This window comes from Hypanus sabinus, chromosome 3, assembly GCF_030144855.1.
Source record: "Hypanus sabinus isolate sHypSab1 chromosome 3, sHypSab1.hap1, whole genome shotgun sequence".
NCBI classification, from domain to species: Eukaryota; Metazoa; Chordata; class Chondrichthyes; order Myliobatiformes; family Dasyatidae; genus Hypanus; species Hypanus sabinus.
The window spans coordinates 178769106-178793294 of NC_082708.1; the positions used below are offsets into that span (position 1 = coordinate 178769106).

The 24189-nt window shown below is 38.7% G+C and overlaps 1 protein-coding gene across 5 annotated transcripts in view; it reads right to left on the bottom strand.

The window, feature by feature from the left end:
* The window catches only part of atrn (attractin), a 398356-nt gene that overhangs the window by 182799 nt on the left and 191368 nt on the right, over positions 1-24189 (bottom strand). For all 5 annotated transcript variants that reach the window (XM_059965719.1, XM_059965723.1, XM_059965720.1 and 2 more), the window contains exons 12-17: positions 21453-21667; positions 16622-16743; positions 11905-12043; positions 10530-10711; positions 8222-8441; positions 5459-5644 (exon numbers count right to left, since the gene is read on the bottom strand). In XM_059965719.1, coding sequence (XP_059821702.1) covers positions 5459-5644; positions 8222-8441; positions 10530-10711; positions 11905-12043; positions 16622-16743; positions 21453-21667 — 1064 coding nt within the window. The remainder of the gene's footprint in view (positions 1-5458; positions 5645-8221; positions 8442-10529; positions 10712-11904; positions 12044-16621; positions 16744-21452; positions 21668-24189) is intronic.

A 24189-nucleotide genomic window follows, 5' to 3' on the forward strand; every position in this document is an offset into this window, starting at 1 on the left:
ACTTACAGTTCTATTTGAACTTCAACTTCTATTTGAAGTTGGTTCTTTTGAAAGGCATGATCCGCCCAGAAGTGAAAGTAAAAATTATGATCAATATCATAATGAACAGTCCACAGGAAGAAAGAAGATGGAATCGACGTGGTTCATAAAATGGTGCACAGTCTGTTGTGAAGATTCCTGACCAATCAAATCGGGTTTGTTTGGTCAGAGAAAGAGAAAGCAGAAAGAGAGCTACCTCCATATCAGGTTTAGAATACACTTAGATGGGGACAAAAAGGGATAAAGTTAAGCCCTCGGTTGAAGTCTGATCACTTGGGACTAGAGAGGGAAAAATCAGAAAGAATCACAGAAAAAAATATGGACTGGGAAGAGAAATGAAATCAGAAAAACATGAAGATTCACAGCATCTGCTGTTTGCTTCTCTGCTATGTATTTCATATCCAACATAGCCCATTTTTCATCTTTCCTCCTCTGTTTTCATATCTCCTTTTATCTCCCAATGACAGATTATCTGAAATAAACAAGCATTCACCATCCTTCATCAGATGGCCCCAGTACCTTGATCTCTACACTTTCACAGGTACTCCTTGTTCTCTCCACTCTTCTCTCTTCTTAGCAATTTAAAACACACTTGATTTCTATATCTTTATTTGGTTGCTGGAATTTTGTCAACTTGAAACACTGTTTCTTTCTCCACAGAGGTTCCCTGGCTTGCTGAATGTCTCCACAATATAATTCAAAGATTTAAATATGTTTATCAGCCAGTATTTTCCATTATAGAATTATGTAATATACTCCCAAATGGAAACTCTCACTCAATACTGTCTTATTACGGTCAACAGCTTTGAAATGAAGCCCAAATGGGAAGTGAAACAGCTCAAATTTGATAGGCTTATTTGTCAGGGAACATATAACAATCCTTAGCTCTTGAAGCTTGCTATAATTGCAGGCTTCAGCGAGTTTGTATCTCAATAGAACAAAATCAATGGCAATCGGTGGTACAAGCTGTCTTCTTCATGGTTACCTGTTACCTGCATCTATCGACATACAAATTTTGTTAACATTAAATATTAAATCAATTACTTCTTGAAATCCATAACATCCACAGGCAGTTTTTTTCCCATAATAACTCAATGATTAAAAAATCCTTCATCTTAATTACTTAAAATCTTTTCACTCTTGTCGTATTAAATGAAAAAGGAAGAGTTTCCTTACCCCTTCATGACTGGTCAAAATTTTATCCATCAGATAATCCAGTTTAGCTACCTACCATGTAACCAATCCAGGTTAGGTGATATACCTACATTCGGTATTGACAGTTCTCCCTGGCTCATATGCTTAAAATATGCTTATCATGTATCTATCAACTGCTTAGATTTCCCAATTACTCATTTGAATTTCTAATATGCTTTCTATCTCCATCACAGATCTACATTTCAATTCCTGAACACCTCCATACAAAAACTTTTTTAAAAATATTCATATGCCTGCATTAGACTTCTAGATTCCTGTTAAATTTTGCTTCCAATCTATACTTGCCCTTTCACTCACTTGTTTAACCTTTTTTGTATATATTGTCTGATGCTGATTTTTTTCTTCTGAAAGATATGTAAAATAAGAGCATAATTTTAAAACTAGAACTATGTTAATTCATACCAAAATCAAACTTGTGCAAGCAAATAAAAATTGCAACTTTATCTCCAAATTAGGCATTTTTGTTTGTGTCAGCTAAGCGAGCAAGACAGAGCTTTCTGCTCTGCATGACATGTTCATTAAGGATCATCTGTATTTACTTCAATTATCGAAACAGATGAGAACTTGTCTTAATTGAAGAACATCACGTCAAGTTCACAGTGAGTCAGTATGGTTAAGTTGTTCCCCTGCCAAAGTAGGACTAGCTGTTAAGTGTGCTACCGAGAAGTTTTCAAAAAATGTAATTAATACATTTATTTCGGTGTCTGATGACTAATAAATTTATTTTATGGAAACTGACTTCATTGCCTTCAAGAACACATAAAGCTTAATGTTGCTATAATTTATTAATATAATTCAGCCTTCTGCCATCAAGCTGGCAATGAAGAAAATACATCAATCATATTAGTCTGCAGGATATACAACAATGAATTAACTGAACCTACTTTCCACACTGACAACAGACCCATCTCTCCTGTTAAGTTATTTGAAGTTGTGAAGGTTAGTCCTTCTGAGAATCTGGAATCACGGTTTAATGGACTGTTACTTGATTTGTGGTGTTATGTATGTAGTTTTACTTTACAGTAGCTGGGGGGGTATACCAGACTCCAATAACTACTGAAATAAAGCACGCCTGGCTGTGAAAACTTGGTGTGATTTCAATTTTAGTTAGTCAAATTGATAGCAGCTAGTTCTATAATTAGTTTTAAAACACACCAAATCATTTAAAAACTGACATGCATAGAGGAAATGAAAGAAATTATCAAAATTTTAAAAAAAACTTATACTGGAGAGATTAATGGGACTGGAAGTCGATAAATACCAAGGACCTGATGACCTGGGTTTTGAAGGAGTTGGCTTTAGATATAACAGAAGCCATCTTCCAAAATTCCAAAGGTTCCCATAGTTTGCAGAGTAGCAAATGTGAAATTAGAGTAAATATAACCCTATCATTAAAGAATGAAGGGAAAGAGAAGCAGCACCGGGCTGATTTCTTAGTCTGACAATGGTGGTACTGAAAATACTGAAATCTATTATGAGACTATACCTACCTGGAAGTTGCAACACAAGTAGATAAAGCAGTAAGGAAAGTGCACAGTATGTTTAGCCTTCATTGGTTTGGGGTAGTGTATATGGGTCACGTACAGCAATGGGATCTGAGTATGCTCATCATGGGAAGTCAACATCCAGGTACGGCAAGCATGCAAGTCATTAAGGAAAGCAGAGCTGATTCTGGATTTCATCACATGAGGATTTGCACAAGAGCCGAGATTTTCTGATCCAGTTGCATCAGGGATGTTCAAACTGGTCTCCTCTCACAAGGAAAAGAGTTCAGCAAAAGTGTAATGCTGGGAGGTCATTGGAAGAGAATAGACAGACTGTTAAATGTTGGAAGAATGGAGAAGAATCAGATGTACAAAATTTAGATGGGGCTTTACCAGGTAGATATACAGTTGGTTTTTTTATCTGATATCCATATCCAGGGATCACAATATCAAAAGAAAGAATCACCCATTGAAGTCTGAAGTGGGAAGAAGTTCCTTCATCCAAGGAATTATGAACTTTTGGAATTCTCTGCCTTTGGAAGCTGTGCAGGTTCATACTCTGAGATCGATAGATTGTTAGATATTAAGGGAATCAAGTGGCACAAGAAGAGCCAGAGATGAATGAGCAGCCATAAATGTGTAGAACAGGCACAAGGGACTGAATAGCATTTTACTTCTATTTGTTGTGTCTTACTTTCTTAACTTACAGGTAAAGAACACTGAGACTGTCTACAAGAAGGGTCAGAGCCGTCTCTATTTCCTGAGAAGACTGAGGTCCTTTAACATCTGCCGGATGATGCTGAGGATGATCTAAGAGGCTGTGGTGGCCTATCATGTTTATTGTTGTGTGCTGGGGCAGCAGGCTGAGGGCAGCAGACACCAACAGAATCAACAAACTCATTCGTAAGGCCAGTGATGTTGTGGGGGTAGAACTGGACTCTCTGACGGTGATGTCTGAAAAGAGGATGCTGTCCAAGTTGCATGCCATCTTGGACAATGTCTCCCATCCACTCCATAGTGTACTGGTTAGGCACAGGAGTACATTCAGCCAGAGACTCATTCCACCGAGATGGAACACTGAGCATCATAGGAAGTCATTCCTACCTGTGGCCATCAAACTTTACAACTCCTCCCTCGAAGTGTCAGATACCCTGAGCCAATAGGCTGGTCCTGGACTTATTTCCACTTCGCATGAATAACTTATTATTATTTATGGTTTTATATTGCTATATTTCATCACTATTCTTGGTTGGTGCGGCTGTAATGAAACCCAATTTCCCTCAGGATCAATAAAGTATGTCTGTCTGTCTGCTTCATGGTTAAGTCACAACTGGAAACAGCAATATTCTGGAATCTGATGTCCAACACCATTTGAGAGTTACTTGTCCACAAGTTCAAAACACAAATGCCTTCACCTCAAGAACAGATAGGGATAGGCAATAAATGCAGATCATCTGAGGAAGCCCACAAACGCTGCTGAATTTGAGACCAAAGAAGCTGCTAGTTCAAACGCTGATCAAGTTTCTCAAATATATCACAGACTGACATCAAAAATACTGCAATTTACACCCCTCAGCTGAGAATGAAGAGTGCAGAAATGGGACTGCTGTTTTTGCTCATCATTTTAGTAGCAGCTCTGAAACATTAAGGAAATTCAACAGCAAAGGCTGTTGAACTTCCATGGTGCAGCACTACAAAAATTAGTGATGCATATCCACAAGAAGAATATTTACTTATGCAAATTACTGTCAGGAAAACAGTACCAATTCCATTCTCATATCTGACTTCCAGCATTTACTGTATTTTCATTTTAGAATGCAAAAGTTACAGCAGAGAACAGGCCCTTTGGCTCACAACTTTGTGCTGACCTTTTTAGCTACTCCAAGATCTAACCCTTCCTTCCTACATTGCCCTCCCTGTTTCTAACATCCATGTGCCTACAAAAGTTTCTTAAATGTCCCTAATGTGTCTGCCTTTACCACCAGACTGTTCCATGCACCCATCACTGAGCTCTGACAACCCCCACCACTGTAAGTTCCTTTAATCACCTTAAATTTAAACCCCTTTGACTTCCTTCAGTGCATTGGCATCTCGGATCGCAAGACCCTGCAGCGGATAGTGAGGTCAGCTGAGAAGATCATTCGGGGTCTCTCTTCCTGCCATCACGGACATTTACACTACACGCTGCATCCGCAAAGGACAGCATTATGAAGGACCCCATGAACCCCTCATACAATCTCGTCTCCCTCCTGCCGTCTGGGAAAAGGCTCCGAAGCATTCGGGCTCTCACGACCAGACTATGTAACAACTTCTTCCCCCAAGCTATCAGACTCCTCAATACCCAAAGACTGGACTGACACCTTGCCCTACTGTCCTGTTTATTATTTATTGTAATACCTGCACTGTGTTTGTGCACTTTACACAGTCCAGTGTAGGTCTGCAGTCTAGTGTAGCTTTCTGTGGGTTTTTTTTTTATTATTGCGTAGTACAGTCTAGTTTTTTGTACTGTGTCATGTAACACCATGGTCCTGAAAAACATTGTCTCGTTTTTACTATGCACTGTACCAGCAGTTATGGTCGAAATGACAATAAAAGTTGACTTGACTTGACTTGAAAAAGAGAAAGCAATGATGTAGCGGGACATAGGTCAACAAATGAAGTTTATACTGATCATTACGGTAGAAATCACAAACAATAATACAAGGTTTTCTATTACTTACGTGAACAGTTGTTGGAAGTAGACCATTCCATGCATTGGCCAAAAGGAAAGGAAGCCACATATGCATTGGCATCAACACATTGCTTCATGTTGCTGCACCACATACACTCCGTGTTTGAATTTGTACACTCAGTGCACCCTGTTCGCAATGCACATGGCGTACGACACTGAATGGCACTGTGGTTTGCTGCAAATTGAAGAAATCAGACTTTAAATTTCTGAAATATTTTAATTTCCTAAGTCTAAACATGGAAGATCCTTTCCTTCAACCAAATGATGATCAGATGTGAACTTCACTTCCATTGCTGAAAAACTCATTGCAAAAAAAAATGAAAAAATTTAGATTTGAAAAAATCATGACATGGGATTAGCACAGAAAATGATGCTGTGGTAAGATATGAGCCATGATCTTACTGAACAGCAGTGCCGGCACAGAGGCTTCAGCTGCATGTTACTTACTGCATCTCTTTCTTCTGTTTTTACATGTCATAAACACAAGAGATTCTGAGGATGCTGGAAATCCAGTGTAACATCCACAAAAAGCTGGATGAACTCAGCAGGTCAGGCAGTATCTACAGAGGGAATAAATGGTTGACTCCTGATGAAGGGGCTTGCTCCAAAATATTGGCCATTTATCTCCCATAGATGATGCCCAAACTGTTGAGTTCCTCCAGCATTTTTTGTGTGTTACTATGGTATACGAAATGCTATTATCTTCTGAACCTAAGCTAATGAGCTGAAATGACAACCTTTTCTCTTTCCCTCAACGTTCTACTTGAATTGTTAATTACTCACAGGAATATTTCAGATTTTCAACCCATAAGTCTTCTGTTATCTTTTCTGACTCCCCCTTCCCCTTCTAGTAGCACCACCCCACCTCCACACCAACACAACTCCAAGCCAAGTCTGACATTTCCCTTAATATAAAGCAATGAGCTGTAAGTATCAAATTAATCCGATTTACATTGGACTTCAGTTGATTAGAATTGTTCATATTCCTAGAAAAATATATAAATGTAGATTTTTTTCCCTTTAATGTTCACTCTTTATTTAGTTCTGATCTGGATCAATGGGAAAGCTGATAGCTATAACAAAATGTTGGTTACCTGATGATTCCTGACAATTACTGCTGAATGTAATGTTGGTGTCTCAATGTTACACAACGACTATTGACCAAAATGGTGGTGTCTTGATATTGCACAGCAACTATTAACCAAAATGCTGGTGTCTTGATGTTGCACAATGACTATTGACCAAAATGGTGGTGTCTTGATGTTGCACAATGACTACTGACCAAAATGGTCATGTCTTGATGTTGCACAATGATTATTAACCAAAATGTTGGTGTCTTGATGTTGCACAATGACTACATTCTACCACGTGACTTCCTAAAGATATTTTTCTATTTTAAAAAAGAATCGAAAGACACTGAGAGCTAGGTAATAATGAATTCATTAATCTTGCTTTCACTCTAATAATAGAGCTCAATAAGTCCTTAATTAATTTCAGAGTTCCACTTGCCTTCAAATTCATTCCAAGAGTTAACAAGTTAATAACAATGATTAAAATCTTTGGGTATCATTATGAACCTATGATCATCCAATATGTTTCCCATCTCATGTGAACAAATAACTCTTGGGATTGGATTTACTCTACTTTTTCAGTACATCTTTTTGCTTGAAATATTGTGCTGATCCAGTTGGCATCCTTTTAATATTGAAATACTCAATCTTCCAGTTATTTAGTCTCTACAAGACATTCAATTTTACACTTTGGCCAAATTGCAAGTCAGAATCACCAGGGTCAAGCACCAGAATTATATGAATTATTTGAGAGAATAGGAACATGATTATTAAGCACTGTTCTTTGCAATCGTCTACTAGCTTGAACATATGGATGACCATATTGTTTGTCCAGATCAACTTTGTTAATTGTTTAGTGACCCAAAACCATTAAATTATTAAATTATAATTTTGTAATGCTAAAGACAAAAGATCCTGCAGATGGCATAAATCCAGAGAAACACAAAGTGCTGGAAGAACTCAGCATCTATGGAGAAAAATAGCGAACACTAGGCCTCAAGCCCTGGGCTTACCTGCTTGCAGCCACCACGAGAGATGCATCAGAGCCAGTGCAATACACTGGGGAAGGTGTGTCCAGTTTGGAGTCAGAGTGCTACACTCCCCCCTCCCCCCAACCCCCGCAGCATTTGCTCGGCAGTAGATGAGCTATACTGTGGTCGACTGCAGATTTCGGTGGCAATTGCAGACTCAGGGTCTGAAATAAATTTTTTTGCGTGGTTTTATTTTACTGATATCTTTTATGTGCTTGCCACCTTGTACATGCTATGTGTGCTTTGTGCTGTGTGACTGTTGATACTGTATTTTTCACCTTGGCCTTGGAATAACACTGTCTTGCTTGAGTATTCATGTATGACCGAATGACAATTAAACTTGAATTGAATTGAATTTAATTGAATTGAACAATGTCAATGGTTTAGGCCAAGACTTGCTGAGTTCCTCCAGTATTTTTGTGTATTAATCTTGTAATACTGCTGGCAAAGATTCCTCTAGTGTTGTTGGGAAAGGAGTTCCATAATATAGGCAAAGCTACAATAAAGGAATGCAGATATTTCCAATGCAGGATTGTATGTAATATTTAACATGTATTTTATTCTTGTTCTTAGTTAAGGATTACAGCGGATTATTCAGGGAATTCAGTAAACTGTTTAAGCACATATCTTCCAATTTGCTAGAGTACTCACCTGGTCTTTCACACACACTTCCATTCACTAAATTGATGCAGGTAGCTGCTTTCAAACCAGCATAACTTGGTTCTGCCAAGTAGCCACAAAACCCTGCATCACTTGGTTCCTCGATCATCCATGCCAGTGATGTGTTTGTGAAGGGTGACATATCTTCCCAGCACCAGTAAGAAACATTTATTTTGCGTAATCCAACCCAAGGGGTTATTGGTGTTTTTCGCTGCAAAAAAGCGTGATAATAAAAACAGATGTGCGACTGTTAAAATGTGCTACACTTTCTGCAAATGGAATAGAAAAGATTTGAAATATAGTTTGTTCCTGAAGTCCGCACACTTATCTCCTCACAGCTGATTATCACCGTCCTCTTAAAGACAATTCGAAAGGACAGTGAGATTCCCACACTACTTGAACAAACAGATTTAACATTTCGGCTGTCTCTCACGTCTTCAGGGTAAGGGAAAGTACAACTAATGATTTTTGAAGTGCAAGCATTGTTTTAAAATTAGTTAAGTATTTAAAAGGTAGATGAATGGAGTTAAAGTGAATATCTACTATGATCTTACATCTGTATTAACTCTGCAACACTGTGTTCAGGTAAAGGGAATGAATAATTGATTACTCCTTTTTATGCTCCTGTGTAAACTAATGGAAAATAATCTGAAGCAAAAATAAAGAATGTACAAAACCAAAACTAGATTAATGCTTTAAGTATTGTAATGCTTTTATTGATAGCATTCTGTATATAATCAAAGTTTAAAGCAAATTTATTATCAAAGTACAAACATGTCACCAATCTACCATGAGATTCATTTTCTTGCAGGCTATTACAGAGAACAAAATACAATAGAATTCAATGAAAACTATACCCAAGAAGACAAAGACTGACAAACAAACAATGTGCAGAATAAGAAAAACTGTGCAAATAAAAAAGCAATACAAAGAACTAGAGCTGTAAAGATTCCTTGAAAGTGTAACTGTCAATGTTAGAATCAGAGTAGTGATTTAAGTCATCCTCAGTTTAGGACCCTAATGATTGTAGGGTAATAACAGTTCCTGAAACTAGTGATGTGGGACCTAAGCCCAATGGCAGCAGTGTGAAAAGAGCATGGCCTGCATGATGAGGGTCTTTTATGATAGCTTCTTTTTCTTACGGCAGTGCTCCATACACAATAGCTGGAGAGCTTTGCCTGTGACGAACTGGCATATATTCACCGCTTTCTGGAGCATTTTCTATTTCTGGACATTGCTGTTTTCATATCAGGACAGGATGCAACCAGTTAGGATACCCTCCACTACATATCTATAGAAGTTCAAAGTTTCTGATGACATGCCAAATCTACGCAAACTTCTGAGAAAGTAGAGGCACTGTCATGCCTTCTTTGTGATGATGTGCTAATCCCAGAACAGATCCTCTGATATATTAAAGCCAAAAATTTAATGTTAATGAACCTCTCCATTTCCAATCCCCCAATAAGAACTGGCTCATGGACCTCCAGCTTCTTCCTCCTAAAGTTAATAATCAGCTCATTGGTTTTGCTAACGTTGAGTAAGAGGATGTTGTGACACCACTCAACCAAATTTTCAATCATTACTACTTTTGATTCAGCCAACAGTGGTGCTACCAGCAAACTTAAATACGGCTTTAGAGCAGTACTTTGTATGCCGTTAGCGCTACATGCCAAGGCTTCATCCAGATCCTATTATGAACTTGCAGCTTCTAACAACATGAAGGACATCAGCAGAAACAAAGTTCAAAGAAAACTTATTATTAAACTATGTTATGTCACTATATACAACCTTGAGATTGATTTTCTTGCAGGCATTTACAGTAAAACAAAAATACAATAGAACCAATGAAAAACTACATGCAAAGACTGACATGCAACTAGTGTGCAAAAGAAGTCAAAACTGTGCAAATACAAAAATAAGTAAAATTAATAAAACTGAAAATTGCAAGATGTGGAGTCCAAAGAAAGGAACAAGTGAATACCATGACAAGAAAACCTCCACTCCTCCACCCACAAATCATACGCTACGTCGATTGGAACATGGAACGTTCATTCCATCACTACAATTGGGTCAAAATCCTGAAATATCCCATCTACCACCGAGGGCACCTTCAATTGAACCGCTGCGGTTGTAGAAACTGACTCACCAACCTCTCTGATTCCTTTACCTTTTCAAATCAGATCATTTCAATCAAAACCGCTGCTTTTACTCATGTAAAACTGCTTGAGTCATAATGGAGAAAGTGGTTTTTTTAAACAATAATATCACAAAGCAAATCTGCTCAGAGCATTTTACTCACCAACACATGCATGATTTGCAATTCCTTCAGAACAAATTCGACTTTCTTCTGTGACGTAAGTGAGACTAATGCAGCTTTCTGACCTCTGCAGAACAGCTTTGCATTATCATAGCTATCTTTTGAAGTGGTGATTGTCAGACACGAGTTGCCCACTAAGTGCCAGTTCTCTCCACAGATTGTTTCTGCAGTCCCCAAGATAAAAATTGAACACTTCAAAATGAAATACGCTAAGTTATACATACTTTCATTTTGATATACTGGATTCCTAGCTCTATTTGCATTGATCACACAGGCAATTGCTTGAGGCCACTGACAGCAAGTACATTCTACCGAGCAATATTGTTAATTAATTAGATGCCAAGTTTTATTCTCCGACTCCTACCCACTCCAACAAAATTATTCCCCTTTCCCAACTCAATAATCCACTTCACAAGCTATCAATCACGCACCAAACAAGAGATGCAAAAAAAAAGTAGCTTTCCTGTAAAGCCTAAATCAGAACTATCATCACAAGCACCAATTTTTTTTCTTGCAGAAAGTAATTACATATTCAAAATTTAGTTGTAGGTTATATGAGCAATAAAACCCAACTTAATTACAGGTCTGTGCTCAAGAGTGGAAGGGTATAGTTTATATCAAAGAATCAGGTTGCTCTTTTAATCACTGATAATAATGATAATTCAAATGCAACACAACAGAAAACAAGGCAAGATCAGCATAAGTGGGATATGAAGTTGTGCCTCATGGCTTTTTACAATTATTACTCTTCAGATGTGGCATAATTTAGAATTACTCAAGTACACTTAAATGCAAAATAACCCTATGTTTTGCTAGTGGTATTACTGGAAAAATACACAAAGAATCAGATATATCATTATCATCTGCATAGAAATTAACCACACTCATGATACATCACAGAGTGAATTTGAAAAAGGCAATTAAAGGTACAGTGGGATTACTGCTACTCAAATAACCAACAGATAATTCTGTCAAGTCCAATTTTATTTCAAGTATGAACAGCCAGTAAATTTGCATGCTGTTCTCTCTCTCTAATGGTTATCATTTTACTAGCAGATCATGAAGGTTAAGAGTTGACAAATAGCACAGGTAAATAAGGAAAGTTTTTTAAGCGAAGTTTTAAGTTTGGATAGGTACATGGATGGCAGCGGTACAGAGGGCTATGATCTCAGTGCTGGCTGATGGGAGTAGGCAGTTTTAAATGGTTTGGCACAGATCAGATGGGCTGAAGGGCCTGTTTCTATACTGTACTTTTCTATGACTCTGCAACTCTAGTACCTTGGACAACTGTATCAGGTATCAGTTATTCACACCGCAGCTTACAAATTGTTAAATGTTAAAATAAAAGAAATCCTACCAGGCAGTGGAATGCATTCTTGATTTCTGGGTTCCCATTGACAGTTCTGGTCCATGGCACAACTCTTGCAGCTAGTCAGCTTGTTGCAAACGTACTCAGGTTTATCTTCCGGGCACACTCCAAAACTCTCAACTGGTCCCTAAAATAAACAATCAGCATCAACAAAAAGCAAATGACAAGCTAATTATTGCATCCAGTGATACAGCTTTAAAGATTGAGCACACTAAAATGATATTTCCTGAACTTCAGTCCAACTTGAACCTCTATCAACTTACTCATTGGAACATGTGTTTTAATCACAGTACAACTAGCAGTTTCAGATCAACATAAAGGAAGATAATTTTATTCCATCACTGACCTTTTCTTTCTGAATATGTTTATTATAATACTTCCATCCAGAATCAGAATCAGGTTTTAATATCGTCATTTATCGTGAAATTTGTTGTTTTGCAGCAGTGGTACATTGCAAGACATAATACTTCTAAAAGCTATAAATTACAATCAGTATATATACATATTATAAGAAATATGAAATTTAGAATAGAGCAAATAGAGAGGAAAATAAATGTTCACTGGTTCATTATCCATTTAGAAATCTAACATCAGAGAGGAACGGACGATTCAGTGACATCACTGAACTTTTCCCATAACCTATCAACTCATTTTCAAGAACTCTCCATCTCATGTTCTCAATATTTATTGCTTAACTATTTAGTTATTATTATTATTTATTTTGTATTTGCACAGTCTATTGTCCTTTGCACACTGGTTTTTGCCCCTGTTGGGTGTAGTCTTTCATTGATTCGATTATGTTTATTGGATCTACTGAGTTTGTCCGCAAGAAACCAAGACTGAGGGTTGTTTATGTATGGTGACCTCTACAGTGCTGTGCAAAAGTCTTAAGCACAAATATACAGCTAGGGTGCACAGTACTGTAGTAATTTTATGTATTGCACTGAACAAAAATAAATTTCATGACACATGTGAGTGAGGATAAACCGGTTTCTGATATGGGTCTCTATTGTAGACTGAGAGTGGGAAAGGGGTAGGGAGAGTGGAGGGAGTGGAAAACACTTGAGAGACATTCTGTTATGATCAATAAACCAATTGTTTGGAATCAAGTTACCGTGCCTGGTCTCTCAGTGCTGGGTGTGTCTGCACCCGCACCAACCCCTGCCCCTGGGCACTCCTTTTCTGTCACTTGTCCTACATCCCTCCCAAGGAGCTCCACCATTCTCAACATCCTTTGCTCCCACCCTACCTATATATATATATCTGACAAAGACCTTTGCACAGTACTGTATGTATTTTGGTAATAAATTTACTTTGAACTTTCAACCTTAAAGAAGCTGTTACTGAAAAGTTGAGTGTGTCTTCAGGCTCCAGTATCTCCTCCAGTATCTCCACTTGAGAAGAGGGCAGTCTTGGGTGATGGGGGTCCTTAATGATGGATGCCGCCATTTTAAAGCATCACCTTTTGAAGCTGTCCTTGATGCTGGGGAGGTGAGTGCCCATGATGGAGCTGGCTGAGCTTACAATTTTAATTTAAATTTTCATTCCATTTCCTATTCTGACTCGTCTACTGTCACGATGAGGCCACACTCAGGTTGGAGGAGCAATACTTTATATTCAAGACATAAGGTGACATCAATTTCTCAAACTTCCAGTACCTCCCCTTCACCATTCCCGGTCTCCCTCCATCGCCTTTTCACCTCCCTTTGGTGCTCCTCTCCTTCTTCTTTCTTCCATGGCTTTCCGCCCTCTCTTGTCAGCGACTCCCCCTTCTTCAGCCCTGTAACTCTTTCACCAATAACTTCCCAGCTCCTTACTTCACTCCTCCTCCCCCCCTCACTTCCGGTTTCATTGTTCAGCTGTGGTTCTTCCTCCCCTCTTGCTGACCTCGTCTTTTTTTTTTCTGTCTTGATGAAGGGTCTCAGCTCGAGACGTTGACTATTCACTCTTTTCCATGGATGCTGCCTGGCCTGCTGAGTTCCTCCAGCATTGTGTGTGTGGTGCTTGGATTTTCAGCATCTGCAGATTTTCTCTTGTTTAGCTTCTACTGATCAGTGCATTGGCACCTCCTTACCAGAAGGTGATGCAATGTACTCAATGGTACATCTGCAAATTTTTTGTGTATCGTTGGTAATGTACCAAGTTTCCTCAAACTTCCAATGAAATATAGCTGCTGTCATGCCTTCGTTGTAATTTCATCAATATGTTGGATCCAGGATAGATCTTCAGACAGGCTAACATCCAGAAATTGAAACTATAAACCCTTTCCACTGCTAATCCCTCGATGAGGGACTGATGTGTGTTCCCTTGACATACCTTTCCTGAAGTCCACAATTTGGTCTTACTGATGTTGAATGCAAGGAAGCTGTTGAGAAACCAGTCAACCAGCTGATATATCTCGCTTCTGTACATCTTGGCTATCCTCAGCTCCAGAAACATGAGGCTGTTGAAAAGTTACCTATCTCAAACAAGCATCATCTTAGACCTACATTTGTTCGTCATCTTTCAGCAACCAGTGTAATAACTTCATCTTTTTGCTCTTTAAATGTCTGTTACCAAACTTTATTACCTGTCCTTCAAATACTGCTGTGGCTTTTAGCCAGACTTTCTCAGATGAGACTTCCATGAAACCTTGTGATGAAAATGATGCCTAATTGCTTAATTTCTCAGTGAAATAGTACCACAAAATAAAATCTACATTCCTCCTCACAACTCACTTCCTTTTGCCATGACCTTATAAGTTAGTTTTCAAATCAGTGTCACTAGTCCTTGAAAGATTCCATTGCTCTACCAGCAATCAAATACATTCAGAGATGCACTTTGGTTTGCATGAAACTATAATTGGGTCTCATTTTGGTCCTTCCATATCCCAGGACATTAAAAATACATAAGACTTTACACCACTTCTCAGTCTTCCCAACCTCCGTGGCTTGTGATATCGAACCAACAAATTGATTAAACTAAACTTGCTGCCTTGCATTCCAACATGAATGCTGTTTCACATTTTGGTCCCAGATTCACTGAAATATATTTATTACACTAAAGTGTATCAACACAGATTCCTAGACCATCACAAGTAACAAATGGTTTCTACAAGTTGATTTCATCCATAAATTGGGGGAAAAAATTACTCAATTGTAATGAATGGCATCCAAAACACATAAAACTGCTAAGAACAATAACTAAAAGTGGTGAGAGGTGGGAAACTAGTTCTGTCATTTGTTAAAATAAATATATGTATATACGTCGGAATTTTGAATTTAGTAATTTTATGATAGCTCATTTCATATTTATGGGTGTCCATAAATTAGGCATTTGTAACCTTTTGACAGCCTGTAATCTACTTGTCAGCAAGCTGTCATTGCTTGTATCTTTACCATCAAGATTCACTTAGGTGCTGATGTCTCATACTTGCCTTTAATGCCTTATTACTTAATATGTATTTGGTGCATGCTTATTTGAAGAAACCAGGTTATTGGTGATCACACATCTTAACTTGGAATTATTAATGATCAATCTAAATAACAGAAGTTGATTTGTATGCCAAAATCAAAAGGTGCATTTGATCTATAAGCTACATTTCCATATTTTGAAATTATTCTTCAGGACAAGTGCAAATAATTAATGTCTTTCTTTGCCACAATTCTTTTTCCCAATTCTAAGAAACCATACTGACTTAGTTAATTTGTAAGCAGTACATCATTTTTCACAGGATATGGATTCAAGTTCTGCTCCAGGGCTTAAGTGAAAATCAACACAAATTTAAGTACAGTGCCACAGGAGTCAATTTGAGAGGTGCTGCTTTTCAAGTACTCCTATCTGCCAGTTTTATTAGTTTTCCAACTCCATTATTACAAGATCTCAGAAACTTCTTCCATTGTTCTGGCTAACCTTCCTCTCCTAAACATGATCACCAAAAACAGACCAGATATTATCACTATGCAAATTAGTGCCTCAAAGAGGACGACAACCTTGTCATAGGGTTTAGAGGCTTGCATGTCTCAATGACAAGGAGAGCTAGCGTATGTTGGTTGACGTCAGAGCTTTATGCTTTGACTCTTGGAAGGATCACCCATGCCAAACAGATCAAAGGGTAGAGAACAGGCTAATAGTGGTCTACCAGTCCTCCAGGTTCGAGGGTTCCACTCAGCTAACAACCTTAACTGGAAAAGCAAGATCGTTACAGAAACAGCGATGAAGATTCCTTCTACATCTGAGTGCAATGGTATTCCTCAGTCTCCACCCAGAATTTGCATGGCTGACAGCTGTGAAAACCCAGATGAGGCTACTGACATGATGAAGGAAACCCTAAACACCACAAGAAGTGACGGACCTTCACTGCTGCCCTAAACACCAGTGGTGTAATGGCCAGTTAGTAAATATTTTAGTGGGATTTTACTAGATTAGTTTACTCAATAATTTAAATTACTTAATTTACACTGCTCTTTGCTGTAAGTTGTGGACAAAGTGCTTTCAGTCACTTTAAACAATAACTCTCCTTTTACTTTATCAATGATTTGTACCAAGATGAACAATGCACATGTTGATCAGATTCTGAGGTGAAACAAGCGCCCATTATTATTCCATCCTGCCTCTACATAATACTGCAGCTATTTTGCAGTAGAAATACTGACAAGAATTCTGGAAGAATAACTGTTTGAAGATTAATTAGAATGCACTCAGAAGGATTCATAGCAATACTCACAGGGGCTTCTGTGCAGTTACTGCTCTTTGACAGGCACTTGTCATGACACCATTGACAACCATTTGTATTGACTGTGCAGCTGTAGCAATCAGTATACTGATCGCACTTTTCATCATCTGCATCTGTAAGACAATAGGGGAAGAAAAAATGATCAACTTGTACACAAATAAGATCAGCTCAGGTACTGACATAATCTATCATTGATTTCTACGAATACCCTGTTGGCCTACTTTCTACTAAAGATAATTTAAGTCTACCAATATGTTCTGCACTACCTAAAAGACCTTCTTATTGTTCTGCAGTAATAACTTCAGTTGGCTTCCAAACCCAGTGATTCAAATAGTTTTCTAAGCATCAGATAATTTTATATAAATTGTCTTATTTGTATTGCTGACCACTTTACACATATGCTGAAGTGGCAACTCACACTAAGTGCATTATATAAACCGTGTGTAAATCGATCCTTTTACCAGACAACAAACAAAGCAGAACTTCATTCTATTGTGCGTCTCAGTTTGTTCCAATTCTGTGTTTTATACTAGTATTACAACTAATTAATGCTAATTATTTTAATTGCTCCTCAATTAGCTTCATCCCCCAATAAGCACCATCAAAATGTTAGCTCAGTGCAGTGCAACACTGCTTGCTTCAAAAAACAATTACAAGCTGGCCCTCTCATTTGGTTGACACACAACTCAAACAAGAAAAGGATTTTGGCGATTGTAGGGATGACTTACAGTGGACTGAAAAGCTTGAACATATAGATAATAAGAAAGAGTATGTGTTGGAGTTTTGGAAAGCATCGTTGGATAAGTCACTGGGACCAGACAAGATGCACGTCAGGCGACTGTGGGAGGCGAGGGACAAGGTTGTTGAGCCTCTGGCGATGATCTTTGCATCATCAATGGAGATGGGAGAGGTTCCAGAGGATTGGAGGGTTGCAGATGTTGTTCCCTTATTCAAGAATGGAGTAGAAATAGCCCAGGAAATTATAGACCAGTGAGTCTTACTTCAGTGGTTGGTTAAGTTGATGGAAAAGATCCTGAGAGGAAGGCTTTAGGAACATTTGGAGAGGCATAACATGATTGAGAATAATCAGCATGGCTTTGTCAAAGGCAGGTTGTGCCTTATGAGGTATGTTCCCTCGAAGCTGTGCACAAATGTGCGCGCAAACAGGTTTTTCAACCAGTGCACAAAGGAAATCAATGTGGGCACAAAAGGTTAGTTACCTAAAATAATGTAGTAATTAATAATTATACTTATTGAAAATAATCTTTTAGCTAGATGTTTCTGTTAACTAGTTAGTCAGTTTTTCAACTATCACAATGCACGTCACTAATTTACATCACCTCACCTTTCCTGTTCCAGTTTGTACAGCGGCATCACGGTGGCAGCCATCCTTGATGGCTGTGTTCATATCGTAAAGTTTACAAAGATCTGTTTCAAATCCTATAGATAGCTTACTAAGATTTTATTGAAAAAAATATTGATTCACTATGTCAAATTCAAAAGAAGCAAAGGGTGTCAGGCGCAAAAGAACTGCAAATTTGTTTAAAGTTGAATAGCTTAACAAAATAATAGAAACTGCTACACCGAAAGCTCATGAGGTCACGAACATTCAGCTACGAGAAATATTTATGTATGATTCGGTAACTGGAGTTATCTGTTTGTATTGTCCTTATGTGGAAGTTGCTGGAGAATTTGCTAATGGAAAGAAGTGGGATGATATTTGGAAACTTGACTTTTTGAAGCAAGTAAATCGCATTTAGATGGTGTACAAAAGCTCAGGCAACAGAACCTGTCATTACCCATTACAGGAGTGCTGCGCATGTTACGGTTGAGTGCAGATGAGCAAGTAAGAATACCATCAAACCCAGAGGAGATCAAAGAATGGGTAAATGCCAAGGACAGGAGAGAGAAAAAAATAACTGAGTGACAAATATCTGTGTTATTTTGTTGTTATTCGTGCAGTTTTATGTCAAATATTTTGTAAACCTACCATGTGTGCATTCAGTGCACACATACTTTTGTCACGGGAAAAAAAATTGCACAACATAAGATTTTTGCGCACACTGACTACTAAAAATTAGAGGGAACATTGCTTACGAGCCTGACTAATTTTTTGAGGATGGGACTAAACACATTGATAAAGGCAGAGCAGTATATGGATTTCAGCAAGGCATTTGACAAGGTTATTGAAAACGTAAGGAGGCATGGGATCCAAGGAGGTATTGGTTGTGGATCCAGAACTGGCTTGCCCACAGAAAGCAAAGAGTGTTTGTAGACGGGTCATATTCTGCATGGAGGTCGATGACCAGTGGTGTGCCTCAGGGATCTGTCCTGAGACTCCTATTCTTCATGATTTTTATAAATGACCTGGATGGGAAAATGGAGGGATGGGTATTTAAATTTGCTGATGACACAAAGGTTGGGGGTGTTATGGATAGTGTGCAGGGCTGTCAGAGGTTACAGCAGAAGATTGATAGGATGCAAAACTGGGCTGAGAAGTGACAGATGAAGTTCAACCCAGATTAAGTGAGAGGTGGTTTATTTTGGTAGGTCAAATATAATAGCAGAATATAGTATTAATGGTAAGACTTTTGGCAATGTGGAACATCAGAGCGATCTCAGGGTCTGAGTCCATAGGGCACTCAAAAGCTGCTGCGCAAGTTGACTCTGTGGTTAAGAAGGCATATGGTGCATTGGCCTTCGTCAATCGTGGATTTGAATTTAGGAGCCGAGAGGTAATGTTGCAGCTATATAAGGCCCTGGTCAGACCCCACTTGGAGTACTGTGCTCAGTTCTGGCCATCTCACTACAGGAAGGATGTTTAAACCATAGGAAGGGTGCAGGGGATATTTACAAGGATGTTGCCTGGATTGGGGAGCATGCCTTATGAGAATAGGTTGGGTGAACTCGGCCTTTTCTCCTTGGAGCAATGGAGGATGAGAGGTGACCTGATAGAGATGTATAAGATGATGGAAGGCATTGATCGTGTGGATAGTCAGAGGCTTTTTCCCAGGGCTGAAATGGGTAGCATGAGAGGGCACAGGATTAAGGTGCTTGGAAGTAGGTACGGAGATGTCAGGGGCAAGTTTTTTCTTAAACATAGAGAGCGGTGAGTGCATGCGATGGGCTGCTGGCGACGGTGGTGGAGGTGGATACAATAGGGTCTTTTAAGAGACTTCTGGATAGGTACATGGAGCCAAGAAAAATAGAGGGCTATGAGTATCCCTGGGTAATTTCTAAGGTAAGGATATGTTTGGCACAGCTTTGTGGTATTGTGCTGTAGGTATTTAAGAAATCTGACTGCACAACAAACCATTTGGAGAGAGAGCTATTTCTTAATGATGAAACTTCAGATTCAGTTTATTGTCATTTAGAAACCACAAATGCAATGCAGTTAAAAAATGAGACAACTTGCTGCCATTAATTTGAACTTTAAAATATAAAAGTTGAAAAAGGCAAAAAAGGGCCTATCAGACCAACAGTGCTCACCCAATCAATTATTGGAAAGCTGTGGCATATCTCAAAAACTATGCTAATTATCCCTTCTAACGTAAAACTGATCTGATTGATTCCACATTCCACAATGTGTTAAATCTGGAGAAGGTTCAAAGGAGATTCACGAAAATGATTCCAGGATTGAATGGCTTGTCATATGAAAAGCGTTGACTTTGGCCCTGTATTCAGTAGAATTCAGAAGAATGAGGGATGACCACATTGAAACCTATCGAATGGTATAAGGCCTTGATAGAGTGGATGTGCAGAGGATGTTTCCTATGGTGGGAGAGTCTAAGACCAGAGGACACAGCTTCAGAAAAGAGGCTTTTAGAATGGAGATGAGGAGGAATTTCTTTAGCCAGGGTGATTAATCTGTGGAATTCTTTGCCACAGGCGGCTGTGGAAGCCAAGTCTTTATGTATATTTTAAGGCAGAGGTTGATAGATTCTGGATTGTTTAGGGCATAAAGGGACATGGAGGGAAGGCAAGAGATTAGGGCTGAGAGGACAATTGGATCAGCTATGATGAAATGACAGAGCAGATTTGATGGGCTCAATGGCCTAATTCTGCTCCTATAACTTACAGTCTTCATCCAGACATAAAGGCAAGTTACTGGGTATATTTAAAGCAGCAGCTGCTAGGTTTTTGATTTGTAAGGATGTAAAATGTTGTGGGGAGAAGGCAGAAGAATAAGGTTGAAAGGGATAACGAACAAGCCATAATGCAATGGCGGAAGAGACTCAATGGGCCAAAAGGCCTAATTCTGCACGTAAATCTTATGGTAAGTCGTGGGAGTTATGGTCTATGTTGGCATCTAAAGCATGGCAACATCAGTGAACTGCCGCAGCACATTTTCAGACTGTATTGCTCGTTGACATAAACGATGCATTTCCAGAATGTTTTGATATATATGTGATAAATAAAGTGAATCTTTAAACTTTAAACTCTACGAAAACAGAATCCTCAAAATATGAATGGATGCAGTGCTACTATCCCAAATTTTTCCAGTGTCCTAAAGATGAAAAGCAATTTACAGCATTATTCCTTTTTAGATCTAAGAATTTAAGCCCGTATCTTGAATGAGTTAATTGTTTGCAACTTTTGCTTAACAGTGAGGAAAAACAGAAACAGAATGTCCTCCCCGAGACTAGCGTAACAGAATAAACAGTAGTCTGTAGAGGCTGCTAAGTATCCAATTTTTCATCTGGAAGACAGCACCAATTCACAGACTACTGCTGTTATCTAATACAATCAAACATTAAAATTATGAATGCAAAATCGACAGATTATAGTCACTAGAAATGAGAAAAAAATTATTGAAGCTTACACGTCTTGTTTTGACACATTTTCGTAATCTTTTCCACTCCGGTTGCCATTTCCCAGGGCACACATTGTGACATATTGGTGCTCCATACACAACGGATTTCAGGTACTGCCACAAGGCACGACTCCTCATCAGAGAAAACATCACATTTGGGTACCGTGAACATCAACACATCACTCAAAAGAAGACTGTTGAATCCACCAAAAATGTACATTGTGCTGAGAAGGGAAAATAAAAAAAAACATGAGTATCAGTGAGACTAGAACTAAAGGTCTTGGATTAAGGGTAAAAGGGGAAGTGTTTAAGGGGAACATGAGCAAGAATTTCTTCACTCGGAGGGTGGTGAGAGTGTGGAACAAGCTGACAGCCGAAGTGGTGGATGAGGATTCAATGTCAACATTTAACAGTAATTCAGATATGTACATGATGGGAAAAATATGGAGGACTTTGTCCAGGTGCAAGTCGATGCGACTAAGCATATTAATAGATGAACCGATGGACCTATTTCTGTGCTGTTGTGTGGTATGACTCTGACTCTAATCTTACATACATCACAGATACACGTCACCAAAAGTTTGTAACACATTGTAAAACATTCTGGGTATAATAGAAAAGGCTGTTCCAAATCAGAGCAATGCAGTAAGAATCATAGTTCCACGTTATCCCATTACATATTGCTCAGAGAATATTGACCTTGTCCACAGATATTGCATAAACCGCAGATAATTTCCAGCATATTCACAAACTCAAAAGATTCTGCAGAAGCTGGAAATCCAGAATAACTCCTGAAGGTCCTGATAGAGGGTCTCGGCCTGAAACATCAACTCTTTATATCTTTGCATAGATGCTGCCTGACCTGCTGTGTTCTTCCAGCATTTTCTGTGTGTACCCTACATATTCAGTATTTTTTCCAAAAATTTTCAACATCAGTGGATTTTAGTTGCTTACAATTTGACCCACAGGCATGCTCATTAAGTTGCATGTGTAAAAGATATGAAGGAATACGAAACTGAGGGCCTAAAATACATTTTCTAACAGGTCCTGGTTCAGGATAAAGTTTTGGTTTCCTAATATTGACTCCACAATGCACACAATCTCACTGGCTAATTTCCAATCAAAGTGTGAATACCTTCTATTTACGTTGTAGAGTTATAGAGTTGCACAGCTAGTTCTACAGCATAGCAACAAATTCTTTGCCCACTGCATCGATGCCCTTCTATACTAATCCTTCTTGCCACCATCAATGCTACATTCTTCTATGCCTCTTGAATATATTGCTTTTCCTGCCTCCACTCCTTCCTTAGTCAACTCATTCCAGATACCTACTAGACCCTACGTCTCAAGATTCAAGCTTGTCACGTGTGTACATCGAAACATACAGTGAAACCAAGGTTTTTGCTTTAACTATCAAGGGTGTGCTGAAAGCAACCTGTAAGTGTCATTACATATTCCATTGCCAACACAACATGCCCACAATATTCGGTTAGAACAACACAGAGCACAAGAAGCAACAAAACAACAATAAAAGCAAGCCCATTCTTCAGTCCTATCCACACACATAAACAGTCCTTTAACCTCATGACAGGACTCCGGCATCAGTGTCCAGTTGATATAACCAGAAAACAATTACAACACGGAAACAGGCCATCTTGGCCCTTCTAGTCCGTGCCGAATGCTTACTCTCACCTAGTCCCACCTACCTGCACTGAGCCCATAACCCTCCATTCCTTTCTCGTCCTGTCCAGATACCTATCCAATTTTTTTTTTTTAATGACAAAATCAAACCTGCCTCTACCACTTCTACTGGAAGCTTGTTCCACACAGCTACCACTCTCTGAGTAAAGAAGTTCCCCCTCATGTTACCCCTAAATATGGGTTTGGGCCAAAAGACATCAGGCTTCAACCTCTCCAGCAAACTCACAGAGATCACCTTAAACTTTGCCCTCTAGTTTATATGGCCTTGTTTACTGAAATATGGCCTTGTTGGAGACATAATCATTCCATTCAGCAAAGTAGAACCTGAAACAAATTTCCAGATAGAACTCCACTCCAGCAGCCAGGACTTACGGATTTCTAAGAGAATTGGAGCTTATTACTTAAACAAAAAGTAACTGTTTTCCTAAGAGATTACTAGCTTTCCTTAGCAGTAGTAATCCAGTGATCTTTAACTGTTAGTTTAATTTTGAGATTCTTTAAAAAAAAACTTTCCATAAATTTATTTTATTTTATTGTTTTTATTTTTATTGAGATACAGTGTGAAATAGGCCTTCATGCCCCTTTGAGCCATGCCGCCCAGCAATACGATTTAATCCTAGCCTAATCACGGGACAATTTACAATAACAAATTAACCAGTACATCTTTGGACTGTGGGAGGAAAACTGGAACACCTGGAGGAAACCCACCCAGTCATGGGGAGAACATACAAACTCCTTACAGGCAGCAGCGGGAATTGAACCTCGGTCACCTATAATATATAGTCCTAACCACAATGCCACCACCAAAATACCATCTCTAAAACTGCATCAATAAAATAACTTTGTGGTACCTTTCACAATCTCAGGACATTCAGAAATAGTTCAATGCAAACAAACAGGGCTTTAACAAAAGAACAAAATATCACAAAAACTGAAGAAACAATAAGACCATAAGGCATAGGTACAAAATTAGGCCATTTGGCCCATTGAGTCTGCTTCAACATTTCATCATACTGATCCAATTTTCCTCTCATCCCCCAATCCC